The sequence below is a fragment of the Ascaphus truei genome, chromosome 3 (genome assembly GCF_040206685.1).
Source record: "Ascaphus truei isolate aAscTru1 chromosome 3, aAscTru1.hap1, whole genome shotgun sequence".
In the NCBI taxonomy this organism is placed as follows: domain Eukaryota; kingdom Metazoa; phylum Chordata; class Amphibia; order Anura; family Ascaphidae; genus Ascaphus; species Ascaphus truei.
Genome location: NC_134485.1, coordinates 144,871,398 through 144,899,194, shown reverse-complemented (window position 1 = coordinate 144,899,194; position 27,797 = coordinate 144,871,398). Strand labels below are relative to the sequence as shown.

Genomic DNA, 27,797 nt, shown 5'->3' with positions numbered 1-27,797 from the left:
AGGGCAGATTCTCTAACATGGGGATCCTGGGTAAGTGGAGGCGCTGGACCATGATAGTTAAGGGTATGACCCCAGGCTCTCCCATGGCGGAGGCTCAGAGCTCCTGAAACCACAGGTATATACAGCACACCAGTAGTTCCCTTAGATCTGGGATTCACAAAAAGGGCTACATTTGGAGGCGCTGCTGAGATACTTAGACCTGGGGTGCCCCCTCATTTTCTTTCTCATATTGTGCAACCAAAACACATCATGTCGGTGCGCTCGAGGTGCGCAAGTGGGCCCAGCGGCGCGGGATTCCCTTAAATCGTGCTTTCGCGCTGGGCCATGTTCCCGCCACAATCTCGTTAGGTACAGTGACCGAGCAGGTCCGCAAACTCCCGCTCCTGGACAATGCCCAAGTACAAGACCATTTCTATGACCGCGACCAGGCCTGGCGCCGGGTCTTGTATGCCACTGAACAAGATATATGCCCCGAGGCCTTGCCCCGTATACTGCTGTTGCCCGAGGCCCCGGGGGCGCGCTGCCCCATAGTCCAGGCGGACGCCCCTGCGCCCCTGGCCACTTCCACCCCACAGAGAGAGTATACAGCCGCAGTAGGTGCCGCGACTGGGGTCACAGACCATTCCCCTGACCGTGGCCTGCAACCGCGCTGGCCAGCAGCCCTGAACCTAGGCTCCTCGGCCACCCCGCCAGGCCTGCGGTCCGGCCTCAACCGACTTAGCTTATCCAGACTGGACACTTACCCCGCAGTTGGGGATAGCCTACCGGGAGACACCTCTATTCCCGCGATAGCAGCCGCTCTCCACAACACAACCCAGTCGCTCCAGTATAGGAAGTTAAAGGCCTTCTCCGGCGAGAAACCCATGCCCCAAGGGGAAGTAGGAATAGAGGACTGGTTGGATCACACAGAACAAGTGCTGCCTGAATGGACCTGCACGGACGCGGTCCGAAGACAACGCATCGTTGAGTGCTTACGGCCCCCCGCGTCCCACATGGTGCACTACTACCGAGATGACAATCCGGAGGCTGATGCAGCAGATCTCATCTACTGCCTGACAAAGGCGTATGGGGCTCCGGTGGATACTTATGCGTTGATGGCCAAATTTCACGCGTTAGCCCAGAAGGAAGGGGAAATGGTATCCGACTTCCTCAGGCGACTACACCTGGACTTATGGAATCTGGTGAGGAAGGGCGTGTTGCCAAGGATAGAAGCCAATGGACTGCGCACCACTCAGCTGTTGAGGGGGCTCCTACCCCTACACCCCGTGTCGGTACGGGTTAGTAGCTGTCTAACTCCCGGGCAAGCCTTATCGTTTCACGACCTAATGGATCGGGTCCAAGCGCACGAGACGGTGTTGTTAGGACGTGACCTGGCTCCTGGGAAAAAGCCCCTGCCCGGAAGTAAGGAAGTCAAGAAAGTGGAACCCAAGGCCGACGGACCCGAACCTGGGGACCTCGATCCCGACCACGAGGACGCCAGCACACCAGTGGCGCCCCGGCCTCGTCTCTCGACCGGGCGAAGCTCACCAACCGGGAAAAGCGAGAATTACCTCAGCCAGATTCAGTGCTACGCGTGCGGGAAGATGGGACATCTGCGTGCCCGTTGCCCCACCTTACGGAAAACGGCATCCCGGCCCGCGCAGTCAATGCCGTGCAAGACTCTGGAGGATGGAGGGACGTCGCCGCCATCCCCAAGCAGCCGAATCGGCCCCGCCGCCATCATTCGGGTAGTTATCGAAGGCATCTACGCCGCCGCATTGCTGGACATGGGATCTCAGGTGACCATCGTATACCGGCCCTTCTACGATCAACACCTCCATCGATTACCGTTACTCTCTGCGGATGCCTTGCGACTGAGGGGATTGAGTCATGAGGATTACCCCATAGACGGCGTAGTAAAGGTGCAGTTAGACATCCCACAGCTGAACACTGGTAAACATCATCCCATGGAAGTGGAGGCCCTAGTGTGCCCTGAACCGCAGGATCACCCCAGTGCCCCGATCATCTTGGGCACTAACGCTGATATTGTGCGCGCGGTGTTCCGCATGTATTTGCAAGAGGCGGGAGAAGCCCCGCTGCTGGCCCTGGCCGACTGCCCTGCTCTCCAAGAGGTCTGCGGGAAAATCGCGACTGAAGAAGAGCATGGGATGCTCTATAGTCAAGAGTGGGGACTGACTCAAATTCCCCCGGGGGAAGGAAGAATGATGGTCGCCGCATGCCACTACCCGGGTCGACGCCCGGAGGATCAGCTCTTCTCCTTAGAAAGCGTGGCCCAGGATGAGCACCGGCTGGGCTACGAAGTGTTGGCCTCCGTCAAGAAGTGGCCTGGAAAAATCCCTGAGCGCACCTGGGTATACGTGCAAAATATCTCCCCATATCCCATGAGCATTGATCGACGCCAGCCACTAGGCAGAATATACCCCGTGACTCCCGAAGAAAAGAGCGTAACGGGGCGACCCCATAACTATGGTCATACCTCCGGATCCCGGCTAGAATTAGACTTTGGGGATTCTCCGCTCCCTGAGGAGTGGAGGGAAAGGCTGCGGATCGAGTTACAAAGCGCCAACAGGTGTTCTCCACCAGTGACATGGATGTGGGATGCAGCCGCAGTGCCCGCCACACCATCCGAATGAGTGATGCTACTCCCTTCCGGGAACGTTCTCGACGACTCGCCCCACGGGACGTAGACGAAGTGAGAAGGTTAATCGCCGAAATGGAGAGGGCTGGGATCGTGCAAGGGTCCCGGAGTCCTTACGCCTCGCCCATCGTGGTAGTCCGCAAAAAGAACGGGACTGTACGCCTATGCGTGGACTACCGAACCCTAAATACCCGCACCATTCCCGATCAATACACGCTGCCCCGAATCGAAGATTTATTGAACGCTCTGACGGGAAGTACTTGGTTCAGTGTACTCGACCTCAGGTCGGGGTATTACCAGGTACCCATGGGCCAGGAGGACCAAGAAAAGACGGCCTTCATCTGCCCCTTGGGGTTTTATCAGTTCACACGCATGCCGCAAGGGATCTGCGGGGCACCCGCCACGTTCCAGCGATTAATGGAAAAAACTCTCGGAGACCTGAACCCGCAAGAATGCCTGGTGTACCTGGACGACATTATAGTGTTTGGGCGGACTCTAGAAGAACACTCCGAGAGACTAATGAAGGTACTGGATAGGCTTCAGGGGGAGGGCCTCAAACTGTCTCTGGACAAATGTAAATTCTGTCGGTCCTCTCTGACGTATGTGGGCCACATCGTATCGGCCGAAGGGGTGTCCACCGATCCTGGGAAGATAGAAGCGGTGCTGAACTGGCCTAGGCCTCAAAATATTCAGGAGCTGCGGTTGTTTTTAGGATTTTGTGGCTATTATCGGCGGTTCGTAGAAGGCTACTCTAGCAAAGCAAAGCGGCTGAACGATCTTCTAAGGGTGTACCCAGGAGAAACCGAGAGGAAGGGGGTCACGGCGCAGACGCCCTTTGGGGAGAAATGGACCCCAGAATGTGAACAGGCCTTCCTGAACTTAAAGACTAGCCTCACTCAGGCTCCGGTCTTGGCCTATGCGGATCCAGAACGGGAATATGTCCTACATGTCGATGCTAGCCTTAGCGGGCTGGGAGCGGTATTGCATCAGAAGTATGAGACAGGGCTACGTCCGGTGGCCTATGCGAGCCGAAGCTTGACCCTTAGTGAGCAGAACTATCCGGTCCATAAACTGGAATTCTTGGCCTTAAAATGGGCCGTGGTGGACAAGCTGCATGACTACCTGTATGGGGTACAGTTCGAAGTACGCACGGACAACAACCCCATGACATATATAAATACATCAGCCAAATTGGATGCCACTGGACACCGTTGGTTAGCTGCCCTGGCCAACTATAGGTTCAACCTCAAATACAAACCCGGACCCACCAACATAGGTGCCGACGCTCTATCTCGTCGACCTGGCCTTCAATCTACCCCTGATGAGGAAGTATGGGAAGAAATACCGGGTCCCGGGATTCGTGCTCTCTGTTCTGTGGCTGCGATAGTCGACAATCAGGTAGCATTCTCGGAATTACGGGTTGCTGACTCTTTGGGATGCCATTCACGAGCCATTCCTCGGGCCTATCAAGGTCGAGAAGGGATGAATATCACGGAAGACAATATCATCTCATGGAGGGATCTAGTGCATTACCAAACTCAAGACCCCATAGTGGAGATGGCTCGTCAAGCGGTACAACGAGATGATCCTTCTATACTGAAGCAAGCCCCCAAGAACTTGGTGAAACTCCTGTTGAACGAGTTTGGGAAGTTCGAAATGGACAATTGTTTGTTATATCGGGTGATACCATATCATAACCATCCCGATCGGCGTCAGCTGTTTCTACCGGAACGCTTGAGGACCCTAGTCCTTCGGGCCCTTCACGATGACCATGGCCATGGCCATTTGGGCATTGATAAGACATTTGGGCTGCTACAGGATAGGTTCTACTGGCCTAGGATGAGGGAGTCCGTGGAGCAGCATTGTCGAAGGTGTAACCGCTGCCTACAAAGGAAGACACTGCCCACCAGGGCGGCTCCCATGGCACACTTGAAAAGTTCGGGCCCCATGGATCTGGTGTGTATGGACTTTCTCTGTATTGAGCCCGACAGTCGGGGCGTTAGTAATGTTCTCGTGATCACTGACCACTACACCAGGTACGCCCAAGCGTTCCCTACGAAAGATCAGAAGGTCGTAACGGTGGCCCGAGTCCTGTGGGAGAAGTATTTCATTCATTATGGATTACCAAATTGTCTTCACTCTGATCAGGGCAGGGACTTTGAGAGTACACTGATAAAGGAACTGCTCACATTACTAAACATTGCCAAGTCACGAACTACCCCGTACCACCCCGAAGGGGATGCGTTGCCCGAACGGTTCAATCGCACCTTGTTAGACATGTTGGGGACACTGACAAGCCCACAAAAGACGGAGTGGAGTAAGCACGTCGAAGCGTTGGTGCATGCGTATAATTGTACCCGGCATGAGTCCACTGGGTACACCCCGTACTTTTTGATGTTCGGAAGAGAAGCCCGGTTACCGGTGGATGTGCGACTACGGATATCTACCGATGGGGTATCCAATAGGACGCATTTTCGATATGTACAGCGACTGAGGGACAGTTTGCAGCAGGCTTATAAATTGGCTGAACGAACGGCAGCACAATTGAATGCGGGAAATAAAAGACGCTACGATCACAAAGTACGTCACAAGGAGATTCACCCCGGGGATGCGGTCCTCTTACGCAACTTAGGTGTTCCTGGGAAACATAAATTGGCGGACCGGTGGCGGGAAGGTGTGTACGAGGTGGAGTCACAAATGCCTGGCCTTCCTGTGTATCGGATCAAGGACTCCGAAGGCCGCGTAAAAGTGTGGCATAGGAATCATCTACTTCCCATACCTCAAGTAGGGAACAATGAGTTAGAATTATCTGCTACGCCAATAGATGGAGAAGCTGAAACTCCAGAGGTTGGCCTAGAGACTGTGAAAATTGCCACCTCTGAGGATCCGATGGAAGGAACCTCTCAAAGGGGCCTTCCGGCCGCGGGGGCATCTCCCGAAGGAGCTACGGGTAAAGAGCCTCTTGGCCCGAACATTGATAATCTGACTCCAGTGAGTCAGTCCCTAGATCCACAAAGCCCATGTTTCACACCCCAAAGAGACTTTAATAATGTTGAAAACCCCTCAAGGGTAGAGATGGAAATACCAGATGAGACTGGATACTCTGCAGAGGAAGCAGAGGAGAATCAACCTTGGCGAAGTCAAAGAACCAGTCAGCCTCCCATGCAAATGGCATACGATCAATTTGGGGCACCCCATTATGAGGCTCAGCAGTGGGCTCGGCATAGAATGCAAGCTATGGTGGTACTGTTCAACGAAATGTGTAACCTGATCTAGGAAAGAGAGGGCGGTGTAAATAAGTTCACATATATGTTGGTTAGGTAGTCCAGCGGGGACGTTGGAATCTGGAGAGGGGAGAATGTAAGGATGTGTATACATATATATGATGGTTCCGCGCTGTCACTGACATAGGAAGCGCCATACTGTTCTGTTGCCAGTAAGGTCACCGAGTAAGAGTCAGGCTGCGCATGCGCGAGGAAAGCGCGCGAACGGCAACCAATCTGGAGAGACTTTGGGGGTTGCACTCTGAACTCTGAACTGTGGGAGAGTCAGCTGAGGCTGGGGACCAATAGGGTGCGAGACTCTGGATAGAGAAGACAGGATGCGTGTGGGCGGTGGGACACACGAGTGAGAGGTGAAGGAGGAAGGTGGCGGAACCTCGTGTGCGCGAGCGGAGGGTCAGTGACCCTTCCGCTTAGGTGAGAGACATTCCCCAGCCCCCAGGAGCATTACCCCTGTCATCGTAGGGTGCCGCTTTTGTAGGGACGGCCGTAGTAGTTAGGGAACCACCCTTTAGTGCGGTTCAGCTGCGGAGTTGCGGACGCCATCTTGGTCTGGAGGACAGACCGCACAGCATAACGGAGTGTCGGCGCAAGGCTGGAGCAACACTGGGTACCTGTGTGAAGTGGTGTGGTCACCGTAGTGACCGGAAGGTATCTTTAATCAACAAGTGCACCTACACCGGTCATCAGGCGCTGATCCTGCCTCCCACTAACTAATTGGGGGCACCAGTGTGCCAGCGTACTATGCTATACAGACACTAGTTACAGGACATACTCCTAGGGAGAGTGGCAGAGCCACCTGTGTACAGAACATTATACCTAACAAGGTGTGGCTGAGCCACTGTGTGTGTGTTACATGATGTGATATATAGAGTATAAGGGTTAAGACGTGTCATGTATACTCTCTAAGCTTTCGTTACAAATTGCAATAGTAAAAGGTTGCCTGTTGCACAATACCGTTGTATGTTTCTTACTCAGGGCAGATTCTCTAACATGGGGATCCTGGGTAAGTGGAGGCGCTGCACCATGATAGTTAAGGGTATGACCCCAGGCTCTCCCATGGCGGAGGCTCAGAGCTCCTGAAACCACAGGTATATACAGCACACCAGTAGTTCCCTTAGATCTGGGATTCACAAAAAGGGCTACATTTGGAGGCGCTGCTGAGATACTTAGACCTGGGGTGCCCCCTCATTTTCTTTCTCATATTGTGCAACCAAAACACATCATGTCGGTGCCCTCGGCGCTCGAGGTGCGCAAGTGGGCCCAGCGGCGCGGGATTCCCTTAAATCGTGCTTTCGCGCTGGGCCATGTTCCCGCCACAATCTCGTTAGGTACAGTGACCGAGCAGGTCCGCAAACTCCCGCTCCTGGACAATGCCCAAGTACAAGACCATTTCTATGACCGCGACCAGGCCTGGCGCCGGGTCTTGTATGCCACTGAACAAGATATATGCCCCGAGGCCTTGCCCCGTATACTGCTGTTGCCCGAGGCCCCGGGGGCGTGCTGCCCCATAGTCCAGGCGGACGCCCCTGCGCCCCTGGCCACTTCCACCCCACAGAGAGAGTATACAGCCGCAGTAGGTGCCGCGACTGGGGTCACAGACCATTCCCCTGACCGTGGCCTGCAACCGCGCTGGCCAGCAGCCCTGAACCTAGGCTCCTCGGCCACCCCGCCAGGCCTGCGGTCCGGCCTCAACCGACTTAGCTTATCCAGACTGGACACTTACCCCGCAGTTGGGGATAGCCTACCGGGAGACACCTCTATTCCCGCGATAGCAGCCGCTCTCCACAACACAACCCAGTCGCTCCAGTATAGGAAGTTAAAGGCCTTCTCCGGCGAGAAACCCATGCCCCAAGGGGAAGTAGGAATAGAGGACTGGTTGGATCACACAGAACAAGTGCTGCCTGAATGGACCTGCACGGACGCGGTCCGAAGACAACGCATCGTTGAGTGCTTACGGCCCCCCGCGTCCCACATGGTGCACTACTACCGAGATGACAATCCGGAGGCTGATGCAGCAGATCTCATCTACTGCCTGACAAAGGCGTATGGGGCTCCGGTGGATACTTATGCGTTGATGGCCAAATTTCACGCGTTAGCCCAGAAGGAAGGGGAAATGGTATCCGACTTCCTCAGGCGACTACACCTGGACTTATGGAATCTGGTGAGGAAGGGCGTGTTGCCAAGGATAGAAGCCAATGGACTGCGCACCACTCAGCTGTTGAGGGGGCTCCTACCCCTACACCCCGTGTCGGTACGGGTTAGTAGCTGTCTAACTCCCGGGCAAGCCTTATCGTTTCACGACCTAATGGATCGGGTCCAAGCGCACGAGACGGTGTTGTTAGGACGTGACCTGGCTCCTGGGAAAAAGCCCCTGCCCGGAAGTAAGGAAGTCAAGAAAGTGGAACCCAAGGCCGACGGACCCGAACCTGGGGACCTCGATCCCGACCACGAGGACGCCAGCACACCAGTGGCGCCCCGGCCTCGTCTCTCGACCGGGCGAAGCTCACCAACCGGGAAAAGCGAGAATTACCTCAGCCAGATTCAGTGCTACGCGTGCGGGAAGATGGGACATCTGCGTGCCCGTTGCCCCACCTTACGGAAAACGGCATCCCGGCCCGCGCAGTCAATGCCGTGCAAGACTCTGGAGGATGGAGGGACGTCGCCGCCATCCCCAAGCAGCCGAATCGGCCCCGCCGCCATCATTCGGGTAGTTATCGAAGGCATCTACGCCGCCGCATTGCTGGACATGGGATCTCAGGTGACCATCGTATACCGGCCCTTCTACGATCAACACCTCCATCGATTACCGTTACTCTCTGCGGATGCCTTGCGACTGAGGGGATTGAGTCATGAGGATTACCCCATAGACGGCGTAGTAAAGGTGCAGTTAGACATCCCACAGCTGAACACTGGTAAACATCATCCCATGGAAGTGGAGGCCCTAGTGTGCCCTGAACCGCAGGATCACCCCAGTGCCCCGATCATCTTGGGCACTAACGCTGATATTGTGCGCGCGGTGTTCCGCATGTATTTGCAAGAGGCGGGAGAAGCCCCGCTGCTGGCCCTGGCCGACTGCCCTGCTCTCCAAGAGGTCTGCGGGAAAATCGCGACTGAAGAAGAGCATGGGATGCTCTATAGTCAAGAGTGGGGACTGACTCAAATTCCCCCGGGGGAAGGAAGAATGATGGTCGCCGCATGCCACTACCCGGGTCGACGCCCGGAGGATCAGCTCTTCTCCTTAGAAAGCGTGGCCCAGGATGAGCACCGGCTGGGCTACGAAGTGTTGGCCTCCGTCAAGAAGTGGCCTGGAAAAATCCCTGAGCGCACCTGGGTATACGTGCAAAATATCTCCCCATATCCCATGAGCATTGATCGACGCCAGCCACTAGGCAGAATATACCCCGTGACTCCCGAAGAAAAGAGCGTAACGGGGCGACCCCATAACTATGGTCATACCTCCGGATCCCGGCTAGAATTAGACTTTGGGGATTCTCCGCTCCCTGAGGAGTGGAGGGAAAGGCTGCGGATCGAGTTACAAAGCGCCAACAGGTGTTCTCCACCAGTGACATGGATGTGGGATGCAGCCGCAGTGCCCGCCACACCATCCGAATGAGTGATGCTACTCCCTTCCGGGAACGTTCTCGACGACTCGCCCCACGGGACGTAGACGAAGTGAGAAGGTTAATCGCCGAAATGGAGAGGGCTGGGATCGTGCAAGGGTCCCGGAGTCCTTACGCCTCGCCCATCGTGGTAGTCCGCAAAAAGAACGGGACTGTACGCCTATGCGTGGACTACCGAACCCTAAATACCCGCACCATTCCCGATCAATACACGCTGCCCCGAATCGAAGATTTATTGAACGCTCTGACGGGAAGTACTTGGTTCAGTGTACTCGACCTCAGGTCGGGGTATTACCAGGTACCCATGGGCCAGGAGGACCAAGAAAAGACGGCCTTCATCTGCCCCTTGGGGTTTTATCAGTTCACACGCATGCCGCAAGGGATCTGCGGGGCACCCGCCACGTTCCAGCGATTAATGGAAAAAACTCTCGGAGACCTGAACCCGCAAGAATGCCTGGTGTACCTGGACGACATTATAGTGTTTGGGCGGACTCTAGAAGAACACTCCGAGAGACTAATGAAGGTACTGGATAGGCTTCAGGGGGAGGGCCTCAAACTGTCTCTGGACAAATGTAAATTCTGTCGGTCCTCTCTGACGTATGTGGGCCACATCGTATCGGCCGAAGGGGTGTCCACCGATCCTGGGAAGATAGAAGCGGTGCTGAACTGGCCTAGGCCTCAAAATATTCAGGAGCTGCGGTTGTTTTTAGGATTTTGTGGCTATTATCGGCGGTTCGTAGAAGGCTACTCTAGCAAAGCAAAGCGGCTGAACGATCTTCTAAGGGTGTACCCAGGAGAAACCGAGAGGAAGGGGGTCACGGCGCAGACGCCCTTTGGGGAGAAATGGACCCCAGAATGTGAACAGGCCTTCCTGAACTTAAAGACTAGCCTCACTCCGGCTCCGGTCTTGGCCTATGCGGATCCAGAACGGGAATATGTCCTACATGTCGATGCTAGCCTTAGCGGGCTGGGAGCGGTATTGCATCAGAAGTATGAGACAGGGCTACGTCCGGTGGCCTATGCGAGCCGAAGCTTGACCCTTAGTGAGCAGAACTATCCGGTCCATAAACTGGAATTCTTGGCCTTAAAATGGGCCGTGGTGGACAAGCTGCATGACTACCTGTATGGGGTACAGTTCGAAGTACGCACGGACAACAACCCCATGACATATATAAATACATCAGCCAAATTGGATGCCACTGGACACCGTTAGTTAGCTGCCCTGGCCAACTATAGGTTCAACCTCAAATACAAACCCGGACCCACCAACATAGGTGCCGACGCTCTATCTCGTCGACCTGGCCTTCAATCTACCCCTGATGAGGAAGTATGGGAAGAAATACCGGGTCCCGGGATTCGTGCTCTCTGTTCCGTGGCTGCGATAGTCGACAATCAGGTAGCATTCTCGGAATTACGGGTTGCTGACTCTTTGGGATGCCATTCACGAGCCATTCCTCGGGCCTATCAAGGTCGAGAAGGGATGAATATCACGGAAGACAATATCATCTCATGGAGGGATCTAGTGCATTACCAAACTCAAGACCCCATAGTGGAGATGGCTCGTCAAGCGGTACAACGAGATGATCCTTCTATACTGAAGCAAGCCCCCAAGAACTTGGTGAAACTCCTGTTGAACGAGTTTGGGAAGTTCGAAATGGACAATTGTTTGTTATATCGGGTGATACCATATCATAACCATCCCGATCGGCGTCAGCTGTTTCTACCGGAACGCTTGAGGACCCTAGTCCTTCGGGCCCTTCACGATGACCATGGCCATGGCCATTTGGGCATTGATAAGACATTTGGGCTGCTACAGGATAGGTTCTACTGGCCTAGGATGAGGGAGTCCGTGGAGCAGCATTGTCGAAGGTGTAACCGCTGCCTACAAAGGAAGACACTGCCCACCAGGGCGGCTCCCATGGCACACTTGAAAAGTTCGGGCCCCATGGATCTGGTGTGTATGGACTTTCTCTGTATTGAGCCCGACAGTCGGGGCGTTAGTAATGTTCTCGTGATCACTGACCACTACACCAGGTACGCCCAAGCGTTCCCTACGAAAGATCAGAAGGTCGTAACGGTGGCCCGAGTCCTGTGGGAGAAGTATTTCATTCATTATGGATTACCAAATTGTCTTCACTCTGATCAGGGCAGGGACTTTGAGAGTACACTGATAAAGGAACTGCTCACATTACTAAACATTGCCAAGTCACGAACTACCCCGTACCACCCCGAAGGGGATGCGTTGCCCGAACGGTTCAATCGCACCTTGTTAGACATGTTGGGGACACTGACAAGCCCACAAAAGACGGAGTGGAGTAAGCACGTCGAAGCGTTGGTGCATGCGTATAATTGTACCCGGCATGAGTCCACTGGGTACACCCCGTACTTTTTGATGTTCGGAAGAGAAGCCCGGTTACCGGTGGATGTGCGACTACGGATATCTACCGATGGGGTATCCAATAGGACGCATTTTCGATATGTACAGCGACTGAGGGACAGTTTGCAGCAGGCTTATAAATTGGCTGAACGAACGGCAGCACAATTGAATGCGGGAAATAAAAGACGCTACGATCACAAAGTACGTCACAAGGAGATTCACCCCGGGGATGCGGTCCTCTTACGCAACTTAGGTGTTCCTGGGAAACATAAATTGGCGGACCGGTGGCGGGAAGGTGTGTACGAGGTGGAGTCACAAATGCCTGGCCTTCCTGTGTATCGGATCAAGGACTCCGAAGGCCGCGTAAAAGTGTGGCATAGGAATCATCTACTTCCCATACCTCAAGTAGGGAACAATGAGTTAGAATTATCTGCTACGCCAATAGATGGAGAAGCTGAAACTCCAGAGGTTGGCCTAGAGACTGTGAAAATTGCCACCTCTGAGGATCCGATGGAAGGAACCTCTCAAAGGGGCCTTCCGGCCGCGGGGGCATCTCCCGAAGGAGCTACGGGTAAAGAGCCTCTTGGCCCGAACATTGATAATCTGACTCCAGTGAGTCAGTCCCTAGATCCACAAAGCCCATGTTTCACACCCCAAAGAGACTTTAATAATGTTGAAAACCCCTCAAGGGTAGAGATGGAAATACCAGATGAGACTGGATACTCTGCAGAGGAAGCAGAGGAGAATCAACCTTGGCGAAGTCAAAGAACCAGTCAGCCTCCCATGCAAATGGCATACGATCAATTTGGGGCACCCCATTATGAGGCTCAGCAGTGGGCTCGGCATAGAATGCAAGCTATGGTGGTACTGTTCAACGAAATGTGTAACCTGATCTAGGAAAGAGAGGGCGGTGTAAATAAGTTCACATATATGTTGGTTAGGTAGTCCAGCGGGGACGTTGGAATCTGGAGAGGGGAGAATGTAAGGATGTGTATACATATATATGATGGTTCCGCGCTGTCACTGACATAGGAAGCGCCATACTGTTCTGTTGCCAGTAAGGTCACCGAGTAAGAGTCAGGCTGCGCATGCGCGAGGAAAGCGCGCGAACGGCAACCAATCTGGAGAGACTTTGGGGGTTGCACTCTGAACTCTGAACTGTGGGAGAGTCAGCTGAGGCTGGGGACCAATAGGGTGCGAGACTCTGGATAGAGAAGACAGGATGCGTGTGGGCGGTGGGACACACGAGTGAGAGGTGAAGGAGGAAGGTGGCGGAACCTCGTGTGCGCGAGCGGAGGGTCAGTGACCCTTCCGCTTAGGTGAGAGACATTCCCCAGCCCCCAGGAGCATTACCCCTGTCATCGTAGGGTGCCGCTTTTGTAGGGACGGCCGTAGTAGTTAGGGAACCACCCTTTAGTGCGGTTCAGCTGCGGAGTTGCGGACGCCATCTTGGTCTGGAGGACAGACCGCACAGCATAACGGAGTGTCGGCGCAAGGCTGGAGCAACACTGGGTACCTGTGTGAAGTGGTGTGGTCACCGTAGTGACCGGAAGGTATCTTTAATCAACAAGTGCACCTACACCGGTCATCAGGCGCTGATCCTGCCTCCCACTAACTAATTGGGGGCACCAGTGTGCCAGCGTACTATGCTATACAGACACTAGTTACAGGACATACTCCTAGGGAGAGTGGCAGAGCCACCTGTGTACAGAACATTATACCTAACAAGGTGTGGCTGAGCCACTGTGTGTGTGTTACATGATGTGATATATAGAGTATAAGGGTTAAGACGTGTCATGTATACTCTCTAAGCTTTCGTTACAAATTGCAATAGTAAAAGGTTGCCTGTTGCACAATACCGTTGTATGTTTCTTACTCAGGGCAGATTCTCTAACATGGGGATCCTGGGTAAGTGGAGGCGCTGCACCATGATAGTTAAGGGTATGACCCCAGGCTCTCCCATGGCGGAGGCTCAGAGCTCCTGAAACCACAGGTATATACAGCACACCAGTAGTTCCCTTAGATCTGGGATTCACAAAAAGGGCTACATAGGTGTATATTGATGTGGTAGTTCACACAAATCTATCACCTCTTGTTATTTATTTAATTCATTTTCTTTTCATTTCTTAAGTGTGCATGCAGGCTGGCAGATCATTACACAGCAGCAGCATGCACACGGATTGGACACTCTGTTCCAGCCCCCTTTGTAGCCATACATATAAGAAGAGCACAGACACCCACAGTAATAACTCCTCCCCCCGATGAAGTGTGAAGCGTCACACGCAACGCGCATTGGGGCGTGACGTCACTAGTGGGCGTCTGAGAGCTGGATCTCATGTGGAGCTGAGCAGACCCTGTTGGGAAATAGTACAGCTCGGTTGCAGAACTAGGAACAATAGGAGCACGGTTGTATACATCTTGCCTGTCTGTATCTGTTTGCTTGCCATTGATGTTGCTGATTCCTTAGGCACATCATTAGACACTGGCTGTGGGTTGTGGCCATTTATGCTCCCCCATGACAGACTTATCAGTATACCACCTGCTACATTCTGTTTACATGTAGTCACGTGTACATGCTCCTTTACCATACTGTGCCAATTGTTGACCTTACCAACAGGGCTATTTAGCTATTTTGTAGCCGCATTAGGGATATTACTATATTATATATACCATTATTATATTATGTTTTTCCCTATACACATTGTTGCTACCCTTCTCCTACCCGCTCCCCTTACAGGGGTATTTTAACATTGTACACATCGTTTATATCTATGTCACCTGTTTTGCGGCGGTAATTTGGTTGATTAAAGTTTTTTTATTTTTTTATTTTATCTGTGGATGTCACTATTATAATTTTGGCTATCAGACATCTCTGTGGATATATATGGTCATTTCAGTTGGATTATATTACACATTATTCATTTGATCATTTATTACTGTTTAGACATTAATCTATTAGTGGATTTTGTATCCTCTAATTACCTTTTTACCATCTGGGACCTAGGTCCCTACTGAGGATACCTATATCTTTTTGGCATTTAACCTTTCTGTGTTATAGATCTGTACATAGGTCTGTTAATAATTATTGATGAGTGATACTACTGAGTCACCACCAGATACACTATGGAATACACAATTTGTTAGGATTAGTTAAATTGTTGTGTCTTCAACGTGACACTTTTAGGGTTTAGCTTTACCATAACACATTACTCTCCATGTGTTCCCTTCAAATAAGCTAGGTATCCTATCATTTTGCCAGAGTGCAATTAATAGGGGACTGCCGTGACCTCTGTTTAACACCTTTCTGTAAAACAGAGAAGAACCTACAGATGCAGCGGCCGTTATCCAAACATTTCACGGGTTGTATTCCTGGGCATACCCAGGTCATGCTGCGTGATTTCTTCAAACTTTACTGCTTAAAGACGCGAGTTTACTAGTTTTTTTATCGGGTGCAGAAAATTGCATTTTAGTGTTGTCTGCAATACCGTCGAGAAACTTAAGTGGGAGAACTGGAGTTTTTGGCTTAGAAATTTAATTGCAAAACATCTCCACCCCTTGAAGGGTATATGTGTATACTGCAGATGAAGGGGATGAGCGTGGGGGGTCCATGGTGTGCTTGGTGTTGGAAGCATGAAGGTCAAATCCAGGGATTGAGAGGGTGCAAGGGGAGAGGGGGTATGCAGTTCCTCCATGGGAGAATAAGGCACCTCCAGGCCACCCTCCTGCTCCTGCGTCAGACAGACATGCAGGGGCAGGGACTCCATCGCCCCGCGATGTTCCTCTCAATCTTATCCAGACGAACACCCATACACCTATCCATATTCACCATGGTCTCCAAAAGAAGATCCATCGCGGCCTCCATTCGGCCCTTGAATTGCTCTGTTGAGTTGTCAGTGATTGCGACATCACTGAAAACATCCAGCATGCGAGCGAACGAGCTGGATCTGGTGCAAGCAGTTATGTGTCACCCGGACGAACATCTGCATGGCTGGGTGCTGGAGGATGTGAGGTGGGGGCTTCAAGATGAACGTCGGCGTGGATGAGTGCTGGAGCAGGTGAGCTGGGGGTTTCAGGATGAACGTCGGCGTTGGTGGGTGCTGGAGCAGGTGAGCTGGGGGCTTGAGAATGAGCATCGTTGGAGAGGGGGTCAGAGCGGGCGGATGTTTTGGAATTGGTGGCGGTGGGCGTTGCAATGAAAAGTCCGGGATGTCCGATTCAGCTTTTGTGGGTGCGGGGGCACATCTGGTGCCTAACCAAACAGTTTGACTGAAGTTGATTTTTGCCATTTTCTTCCCCACCACCAGGGTTCTTTGCCTTGGGAGCCTTCGGAACATTTTCTTTATTCTCCTTTGGCTTTGGCATGGAAACAGCTTCCGACTTTCACTTTCTCGTGGTCGGCACCGCAGAAGAAAGCAGGTTCCTGGGTCCGTAGAATCGGGGTTGATCCATGGAAGAAGATGGAAGAATGCATAATACAGTATCTGTTCAAGAGCTCGTTCAGATAGAGATCAGTGTGTGGGTGGCTATGCAATTTGTGTCACCTTTTATGCACTGTGTCCCTGTTTGAATTTTTGGGCGGGCATGGACACGAGTGGGCGTACAGTGCTTAACCTGTCAAGCAAGGTTCATCACATTGTTTAAATACACCATTATTTCTGTTGATTCAATGCACATTGAATATACATCGAATATACATTCTTCTATGCTGGATTTCTTTCCAAAATCATGAGAATACAGAACATGTACAAGAAAGGACCCAGAATGTTACAGATCCAACGCTGGTTACGTTCTTCGGGCCTTGTTTTAGCAAAAAGCACTGTCGGTTATCATGCCCATGGTAAGGCAAAAAATGTAAAGCGGAGTCCCACAGTCTAGAGCCAAAAAATTGCTGTGCTGCTTTTAGAAGAAAATATAAAATGTATTTTTGGGCTCTAGATGCTTATAAAGTAATGTATTATACTGTATTACTCTAAACTTCTTGCTTATCAAAATGCATTTGTGTGTTTACTTTTTTCCTTGCAATTATTGTAGAATACTGTATACAGTACTGTATGTCATGTATTTGTGTTGACTTAATTTTGGGCCTACTGTAACAAATTGTTCTCTTTTCCTTTACACTGTAGAACGACAAAGCATCTGGTGAACAAAATCAGTGAGGATAATGATGAGCGCTGTGCAGCAAGAGTCAAGACTGTTCTAGAGAATGGTCACAATATCACGGCATCTGAGATCAGCATCAGGGTGATGAGATGCCAATTGGGATGGAAATATGGATGTGTAAAGTAAGTGTCTTACTGTAACAAAGTACTGTTCTGTACAGTACTGTATATTGCATATAGTACTAAATAAAGTACAGTATACAGTAGTATTACCCCCACGAATACGTTACAGTATACAGTAGTAATAAAGTTCAGTATATTGCAATTGCAACTGTAGTACTGTAGTACTGAGTGCTTTAGTTAGTACTGTACAGTAGGTCAGGGGTGAGCAAACTTTTTACGTCGAGCCCCCCTTTTCATCCATGAAATTTCTCGCCCCCCCCCCCGCCTGATGTAATCAAAATCACATGAAAAAAAACTTTATTAAAACGGTATACAATGTAAATACAAATATATCTAAATTTCAACCGCTTGCGCGTGCAAAATTAGGCCTCGTCCAGTGTGGCCCTGAGCGGTGTGGTTTTACTGTACCTGTAAAATTCTTCCTTCTCATTACAGAGCGTATCCAATGAAAAGGGATGCCAACAAAGTAAAAAGAGTGGACCAAGCACTGGCATGGATAGAAAGTGGCGAGACTTTTCAGGATGCCATCTTTACTGATGAGACTGTAGCTCGTGAGAGATTTGCCACTTTTGCATTCCACAAAAAAGGACACTTATCTCTGAAGCCGTGGCCCAAGCACTCAGTGAAGATGCATGTGTGTGGTGTGATCTCTAGACGTGGACCAGGATGCATCATCATCTTTGAGGGTAGAATAATGCACAAATTCACATGCTGTGGCCTTATGCACTGTACAACTGTAGTGTTGGTACATTTTTCATTTTTCTTTTCTTGTTCCAGGAATCATGGATAAAATATTTTTCCAAGAGAAAATAGTCCCCGAGATTGTTGAATACATTAGGCATGATTTCCCATCTGGTCACCATTTCTTCCAGGACAATGACCCAAAACACACGGCGTCTTCTGCCCATATTCTTGCGAGCGGTATCAACTGGGTAAAGATGCCACCGGAGTAAGTTCAGCAGTTCTCCAGTGTACTGTACGGTAACTGTTTCTCATTGTTTTACACTGTTTAGAGCTCTTTAACTATTTCACCTTTTCCCCCCCTCCAATTCCAGATCATCAGATTTGAATCCCAATGAATTGGTATGGCATCAGATGAAAGATCATATCAGAAAAGTTGTGAAACCGTCCAAAAAGGATGAATTGGCTAAAGGAATACTGAGTTTCTGGAACAACATACTAATTGTACAACGCTGCAATAAATATATAGATCATATAGCTAGCATGTTGCCCATTCTTTTACAGCGTAATGGGCAGGCCACCGGAATGTAGTAAGGTACTGTACTTTAGTACGATAGGTACAGTAAGTATGATATAGGTAAGTATGGCACTCAAAATATATATATATATATATATATACAGTACAGGATGTACACTGTACTGCACCAAAACACTTTATTCGAGCAAATACCCGGTATGTACCTGGCAGATACCTGGAATGCGCCGCTCCTCACCTCTGACAAGCCCCGTTGCATTTGCCTTCCCAGCCTGGGTTCATGCCTGGCTGATGGGCGGCTGATCTGTTAAATGATAATGATTAGGATTTAATAGGCTGCAATGCTTCGTGTGTCTACCAGATGGCATAAATTCATGAATTGTAATGCAGTATATATATATATACTGTGCAGTATTGCAGCCAGCGGGAATAAAATGCTTCAATCCCTGCCTTGAAAATAACCCAATGTACTCGGGCAGAAAACAGTCACAAACCTCAATACACCCGGGTATACCCGAATTCGTGGGACTAGCCGAGCTCGAATAAAGTGTGTCGCCAGTGTACAGTATAGTTGTATTAGACATGTGTGTGCTGTCTAACATACAGTGTTATAGTTATACAGTATATACAGAAGTTAGTGCTATATAGATAAAGTGCAGGAATTCCCCCTCCCCCCCCCCTACCCAATACTGGCAGGTAAGACACAGTGCTCCAATCCATAACCTGAAGGAACATCTCTCCCCAAGAGGGGTCTCCCCAGGCCACAACTCACCCGGCGCTCTCCGGCTCCTGCTCCACAGGAGCTCCGCCGCGAGCGGTCCTCTCCTTCTCCTTCCCTGGCTCCCGCGGCTGCCATTTGAGGCGCGCACGTTCGCGCACCTTTATTTCTTCCCGCGAGCAGGCCTCTCCTTCCCCTTTGGGAAAAAAACTAACAATAGCGCTCTAAACACACCCTAAATGTGACAATCTCCAATTCAACCACATATGTGTAAATAATAAAGCAATGTGATAATAATAGCAATCAAGTGATCTAAAGAAAAAATTAAGAAACTTAGAAACAAACTGCAACCCTTGATAAAGACTGTTCCACTCGTCTTGCACCAGGTGATCCTCCAACAAATCAGGGGAGCTCGTCTCGTAGTTATGAAATAAAGAAACACTACATAGTGTAATACTGTTGTGAATAAATTTGTGCAAACAAAGCTCAAAAATGACTACTCACAATAAAGCAGTCAAATTCAGGCAGTCATCCAACTGAGACCAAAAAAAAAGAACCATATAGTGCAGATGGTATTTAGTATTAAAAGGGAATTTAAAAAATGCAGGCTTACACAGGAGTCCCGATGAAGCCGTAACAACGGCGAAACAGGTAGAGTGTTTCAGCCCACACCAAAGAGGAAGAACAACTGAGGTCCACCCCTGTCATCAGATCCGGAAGTTCGCCGAACAACCGGAAGTGACGCAACGGGAGTGCTTGGCGTGGACGCAAGAGTATTGCGGTGGAGCAGAGGATAGTGAGGAACTCAAAAGGATCGCGACCAGATGAGCACCCACTACCTATAATATCATACTACCTACCTCGATCATATGAAGTGTAAGCCTACATTTTTTAAATTCCCTTTTAATACTAAATACCATCTGCACTATATGGTCTCTTTTTTTTTTCTTTTTTTCTCCTTGGAGGTTGGGGGCTGGTGGCTGCTGTATACACAGGGAAAATCCACCCCTTAAGTTGGATGACTGCCTGAATTTGACTGCTTTATTGTGAGTAGTCATTTTTGAGCTCCCCTTCCCTGGTCCCCGCGGCTGCCACTGGAAGCGCGCATGCGCGCGCACATTCGCGCGCCTCCGTCTCCTCCCGCGAGAGGGACTCCCAGCCCCAGCTTAGGCCGCGCACATCTCCCCCGCACGGGGCACCCCCCTGATGCGCGTGCACCGCTCACAAGTCGCGCGTCAGGCAAATCAGCTGGGGCAATATTTCCTCCTATCCCTGTCTCCCATGGGATCGCGCCTCTGTTCCTCCCCCTCTTCCCATTGGTCTCCCTTCTTATATATACCCTGCTCAGCCATTTCTTCGTTGGCTGAGCATAGTTCTGTATGACCAGTGTTAACCACGGTCATGTCTGCCTTAGCTCTTGTCCCTTTGTCTTTTCTAGTGATCTTTTGTGTACCGAACCGGCTTGGCTGTGGATCCGCTCTGGACGTCGACTTTTGGCTAGTATTCTGACCTCCTGAACTTTCCAACCTCTTTCCTCTGCTTACGGATCCTGATCTACGTCCCGGCTCTGGACCCCAGGCTCTCGGTACCAACTATCTTCTGGAACCTCCCTTCTCGTCCGGCGAGTATCTTACTAAGGTCTAACAGATATTGAAGGGTATTCTTAGTAGGAGACTGGGGATGGTGGCTATATAGGAGCTCAATTGCGGAGAATCCCATGGAGGCTTGAGGAACTTCTCGCATGGCAAATAGCAGAATGGAGAGAAGTTCATCCCAAACTCGCTTTTCAGTATCTACAATCTTCCTTAACATACTCTCAGTCTGTGGATGGTAGACCGATGTCTGAACTGACTTGACCTCTAGTCATTTTAAGACATCCTACATCAATTTAGCCATGAGATTCGCCCCTTGGTCTGTTAACATTACCTGGGGATTCTGACCCGTGAGAACAGTTTCAACAACTTGTCGGCCACCTGCTTAGCAGTTGCTGTCCTCTGGAATGCCTCCGGGTATCTGGTGGTATAGTAAACTATAACCAGAATAATCCCTTCGCAGAGGTTCTAGAGGACCTACCAGGTCTATCCCAAAACTTTCAAAGGGGACCTAGACCAAGGGTAGAGGAATCAAATGGGCTGTTTTTTGTACCTTTGGGCTGCTTAGCTGGCATTCAGAACATGCCTCACATAATTTGGCACCAAAAAAATGATGGAACACCTTTACACCTGGTGCATTCAATTCATTGTCATCGATTTTTACCACCTTCTCATACTATCTTGCAAGGACTGGGTCCTCCCTCTGCCTCTGGCGAAAATCAGGGAGAGACCGTTCAGGTTATTTTCCAGGTTCTGTCTCTCCCTTCTGTCCATTTCCAGTCATAGTTACATAGTTACATAGTCACTTTGTTACATAGTCATTACCTGTGACTTACTGTATGCATATTAGTGTTGGTATCTTCAGTCCCGGATATTTTTAACCAGTCCTGTGTGTCACAGCCACTTTGCTTCCGAGATTTCGGAACCCAATGTCTATTGGGGAAGATCTCAGAAGTGAACGGGAAGAGTTTCCCAGGCTTCTCTTGTATCTGAGGTGGGGGGTTTCGGACAGTAAGACAGGGGCAGGGAGCGACTCCTACTCTATTCTAGCCTGGCCGCCAGTCCCTTTACCTGCAGGATGTTGGCAGTCGGGTACCATTTTATATCTCCATGTATACATTCTATGTTCAATGGAGTGTCATAGGAAAGCATTTCAGGTGGTATAAGTTCCTTGAAGACAAGAGTTTTCCCAGAGCCCGAATCCACAAGGGCTTGGATGGATTTACCCCAAATCAGGACAAATCATTTACCCTTTTATCTGTTTGGATTTTCCTGTTGCTGACCCCGGACTGTAACCCCGACCTCCCTGCTTTTTGCCTGCCCTGACCCTTTGCCTGTTTACTGGACTTTGCACCACTGCCACCAGCCCTGACCTCCTACCTGCTTACTAACTCTGATAGGACTCTGTCCCTGGGCTCTGGTTAGTTAATCTTCATTCCTACCTCAGCCCTGCGGGTCCGCTTCCTGATTGGAGACGAGCACCGTCACAATCAGGAAGTAGACAAAGGTCTCGGCAGGGACAGGCATCAGGGCCTCTCCACCACTGGAATGGCTGATCCCTTCACGGGGGTTGGCAGTTGTGAGCTTATGGGATGTAGTTTACATGCTGGTCTAGCCACCTTCCTGGAGCATCAGCCAGAGCGCGTGGAGTTAGTGCCATTGAGCCCAGGAGTCTCTCCTGGTCCTCGGCCCCAAGGCCCTCATTTTCCATGGGCTGAACAGCCAAAGTTATGGTTTTGGCAAAACAGCGTTTTACCTAGGGAGGGGATATCTCTTCTAGGAATGATTTTTTTGCCCCCCCCCCCCCCCCTCGGCCCCCCATGCCTAAGCAATTAAAAATTGTGGATTTTACTTGCTTATAGTACATGGCCTGATCTGCAGGTAGGCCCTGATATGCGACCTGGGCTTCTCCTATGAGGAGCAGCAAAAGTGGTTGCCCAGATATCTGCAGACCAGCCCTGGGCCTCAGCAACCCTTCAGTGGGAAAGTAAGACCACTGACCAGTAAGGCTTATTTAGCCTTCAGCGCTGGCCTCAGAAGCTACACATGTATTTTTTAGCAATACCCTTGCTGGGTTTTGATCCTAAAGTACCATTAGAATTGTGCATCTGTGCATCTGCGTATCCCATGGGAGGCCTATAAACTGTGAAATATGTTGAACAAGAAAGAGTAACATGCATCTGTCACAGCCATAAAGTGGGACTTCACATTTAATAACCGTTATGTAAACTGACATCTTTCTATTTTTTGGTACTTTGTGGCTTATTAACAAAACTGTGATGGTGCCAATCGACAGGGATAGAGGGAGGGAAGGGGGAGAGAGAGAAAGTCCATAGGAGTGATGAGTGCCACAAAAAAACTACAAAAAGGCTGCGGCGTCACCATTAGAAAGTCATGATGTCATCTGCCAATGTCGACACAGCTTTCTATTATCCTCTAGGCTAGGCTGACCCTGGTGGCCATATTGTGTCCAAAGGATTAACATTATACTTTATGTCCGCAGAGGTTGGAGGGGCACAAATAATCTATGAACCGCTCCTCCCCTTCTCCCAACTTCAGATAATAAAAAATACCACCACCCCCTCAAAAAACATGATCAGCACAAACCATTGTTTTTACATATACACAGACCTAACAATTTAAGGGATATATTCCATTTAATATGAAAATGAAGTATATGCTTCATAATTCCCCCAATTGAGCTGTATAACCAGTTTTCATTTTGTATGCTAACGCAAATGACACTAGAACAGCCTACAATATTGACACAGTGACACTCAATATGATGCAGTTGAAGTTTTGGTGCAAAGATATGGCCATTTGGAAAGCTTGACTATCATTTATTAATTATAGTTTTTTTTTGTGTTAGTTGGAAAGGTGAAGAATATATATTTTCATGTAGGGTGGACACATTTGTGTACATGGTGGTTGTTCTGGTTTGCTATATAAATGGTACCTGTGTATTATATGTGAGCCTTACCAGAAACTTGTCCATTTGTTTTTTCTTGGTATATTTGTACAGGTTGTGCAACCGTTTACCATCCAAGCTGGAAAAAAGAGATACAAATCTCCACATCATCCTAGAAAAAATTTGACACAGAGTTAAAGAGAAATGGTTAAGTTCAGCCATAGCGAAAGGTCGTGCGTCTCTTCTCGTATTTTTATAAGCATTGGAAGCACTAATATTGTTTAATATGTACAGTAGCGCTACCATGTACACAGCATTACAAATAGACTTTTTACTGCATAGCTTACAATCTACATATTCATGTCTGAGATACAGGGAGACAAAGAGACTAAAGGGCATAATGCATTTATTAAGAGTACCTAAGCTGTAAGACACATACATTACTAGCACTGCTTAATAAATGTGACTAATAATGACACAGAGCTGATACTGGAATCTAAATGGGGCAAATTTACTTCAAACTCATGTTTACTTCCTACTGATATTTCTCGCTGATATAAACTTTGAAGCCTGTTATGAATAATATAGTGATTCTTACTTCACTATTTTGTCCTGCTGAGTAAGTATTTTTATTTATTTTTTATTATTTTGGCTAAAATGTTTTTCCATGCCTTCTCAGAATATTCAGGATTTAAAGCAGAGGTGGACAACTTCAGTCCTCAAGGGCCACCAACAGGCCAGGTTTTCAGGCTATTCATGCTTAAGCACCGGTGTCTTAATCAGTTGCTCAGTCAAAGACCTGACCTGTTGGTGGCCCTTGAGGACTGGAGTTACCCACCCTTGGGTTAAAGTCTTATGGGATTACAATGTACAAGTAAAGACATGGGAATGTGAGAAATCTCCCTCACTTAAAATAGTGGCTGCTCTGGACAATTGAAATCAACTCCTGAAGCACTGTTCATGGCATGGGCCCTCAAAACACTAATCTGGGCTAGTGAGAGCCAAATGTATATCATAGTTACATAGTTACATAGTTACATAGTAGATGAGGTTGAAAAAAGACGTACGTCCATCAAGTTCAACCTATGCTAAATTTAGACAACAGATACTTTATTCTATATCTATACTTACTTATTGATCCAGAGGAAGGCAAACAAAAAACCCCATTAAGGGGAAAAATTAATTCCTTCCTGACTCCAAGAATTGGCAATCGGATTAATCCCTGGATCAACATCCTTCCCATGTATACTTATTTGGTATATCCCTGTATACCTTTCCCATCTAAAAAGATGTCCAACCTTTTTTTGAACAAATCTATTGTATCTGCCATCACAGTCTCCATGGGTAATGAATTCCACATTTTAACTGCCCTTACTGTAAAGAACCCTTTCCTTTGTTGCTGGTGAAATTTCCTTTCCTCCAACCTTAAGGGATGGCCCCGAGTCCTTTGTACTGCCCGTGGGATGAATAGTTCTTTTGAAAGCTCCTTGTATTGTCCCTCAATATATTTGTATATAGTTATCATATCCCCTCTTAGACGCCTCTTTTCTAATGTAAATAAATCTAATTTAGCTAGCCTCTCCTCATAAGTTAGAATGCCCATCCCCTTTATTAATTTGGTGGCTCTTCTCTGCACTCTCTCTAGTTCCATAATGTCTTTTCTTAGGATTGGTGCCCAAAAATTGTACTCCATATTCAAGATGTGGTCTTACTAATGCTTTGTAAAGGGGCATAATTATGTTTACTTCCCTTCCATCCATTGCCCGTTTGATGCAAGATAAGATCTTGTTTGCCTTTGCAGCTACTGCATGACATTGGGCACTATTGCTAAGCCTGCTGTCTACAAGCACTCCTAAATCCTTCTCCATCAAGGATTCCCCCAATATATCTCCATTTAATTTGTAAGTCGCCTTTTTATTCTTGCATCCCAAATGCATAACCTTACATTTATCTGTATTAAACCTCATTTGCCATTTATCTGCCCACGTTTCCAGTCTCTCCAAGTCCTTCTGAAGAGAAATTACATCCTGCTCTGATTCTATTACCTTACACAATTTAGTATCATCAGCAAAGATGGAGACTTTGCTCTCGATCCCAACCTCAAGGTCATTAATAAACAAGCTAAAAAGCAGGGGTCCCAGTACCGATCCTTGAGGTACTCCACTCACGACTTTAGCCCAACCTGAAAAAGTTCCATTTATGACAACCCTCTGTTGTCTGTCCTTTAACCAGTTTTCAATCCAGGTGCATATATTATTACTGAGTCCAATTTTCTTTATTTTGTACACCAACCTCTTGTGTGAAACCGTATCAAAAGCCTTTGCGAAATCTAAGTAGACCACATCAACTGCATTATCCTGGTCTAAATTCCTACTTACCTCCTCAAAGAAACAAATAAGGTTAGTTTGGCAAGATCTATCCTTCATAAATCCATGCTGACTATTACTAATAATTTTGTTTTCCATTAGATATTCCTGAATATTATCCCGTATTAAACCTTCAAGTAGTTTCCCTACTATTGAAGTCAGGCTTACAGGTCTGTAATTCCCCGGGTGTGATCTAGCTCCCTTTTTAAATATAGGCACCACATCTGCTTTACGCCAATCTTGTGGTACTGAGCCTGTGGAAATGGAGTCCTTGAATATAAAATATAATGGTTTTGCTATTACTGAGCTTAACTCCTTGAGAACTCTTGGATGTATGCCATCGGGGCCAAGTGCCTTATTTACTTTAATTTTTTCAAGTCGCTTATGAACTTCTTCCTCAGTTAACCAATTGGTCATTAATATGGAGGTTGTGGCTTCCTCCTGTGGCGCTACTATTGAACTTGATTCTTCCCTGGTAAACACAGAGGCAAAGAATTTGTTTAATACCTCTGCTTTTTCCTTATCTCCAATAATCTGCCTACTCATCTCACACTGAAAGAGTCCTATATTTTCTCTTCTCATTTTTTTGTTATTAAGGTACTTAAAGAATTTTTTAGGGTTGACCTTACTTTCTATTGCAATCCTTTTTTCATTATCCATTTTTGCTAATTTAATTGCCCTTTTGCAATTTTTGTTACATTCCTTATAATTCTGATATGATGTCTCTGTCCCTTCTGACTTAAAGAATCTAAACGCCTTCCTCTTCTTGTCCATTTCCTCCCCTACCTGTTTATTTAGCCACATTGGTTTTGACTTATTTCTTTTATACTTATTACCCAAGGGTATACACTGATAAGTGTGCTTTTCTTACAATGTTTTAAAGACTGCCCATTTATCTTCTACATTTTTACCTGCAAAAACATCATCCCATTGTACTAGATTAGACCTCAGTTTATTAAAATCTGCCTTTCTAAAGTTTAAAGTCTTTGTTGAACCCAAGTAATCTGTTTTTTGATAATTTATTTTAAATAAGACCATGTTATGACCACTGTTACCCAAATGTTCCAGGACTTGAATATTTGTTATTACTTCTACATTGTTTGATATGACCAAATCCAGAACTGCCCCTCTCCTGGTTGGTTCCTCAATAATTTGGGTCATATAATTATCTTTAAGCACCCCCAAAAACCTGTTTCCTTTTGTTGTAATGCTAATCTCATTGCCCCAGTCTATGTCTGGATAATTAAAATCCCCCATTATGCAAACATGACCCAGTTTTGATGCCTTCTCCATTTGCAAAAGTATTTTAGCTTCCTCAATCTCACAGATATTTGGTGGTTTATAGCATATTCCCACACACATTTTCTTTATACTTTTACCTCCACTGCTAATTTCTATCCACAAAGTCTCTACATGTTCATCATTCCCTTCATAGACATCATCCCTTATAATAGGTTTTAGATCTGGTTTAACATACTGTATAAACATACTGCACCTCCCCTTCTATTTGTTCGATCCTTCCGAAAAAGAGAATAACCCTCTAAATTAACTGTCCAGTCATGAGTTTCATCCCACCATGTTTCAGTAATGCCTATGATATCATACTGCTCCCTTGCAGCTATTAATTCAAGCTCCCCCATTTGATCTGTCAGGCTTCTTGCATTAGCAAGCATGCATTTCAGTTTTTTTTCAGCCTGTACTATTATCTTATCTGCTCCTTCCTTTCAGCTCCCACTTGGTTTAGTCTTTAGAAGTTTTCTAGTATTATCTCTATTTACTATGGGTATCTCACTGCT

At 48.4% G+C, this 27,797-nt stretch overlaps 1 protein-coding gene across 2 annotated transcripts in view; it reads right to left on the bottom strand.

Annotated features, from left to right (window-relative positions):
* CHCT1 (CHD1 helical C-terminal domain containing 1) overlaps window positions 1–27,797 on the bottom strand; it is a 57,822-nt gene that overhangs the window by 8,613 nt on the left and 21,412 nt on the right. For both annotated transcript variants that reach the window (XM_075593339.1, XM_075593340.1), the window contains exon 4: window positions 23,708–23,807. In XM_075593339.1, the coding sequence (XP_075449454.1) occupies window positions 23,708–23,807 (100 nt within the window). The remainder of the gene's footprint in view (window positions 1–23,707; window positions 23,808–27,797) is intronic.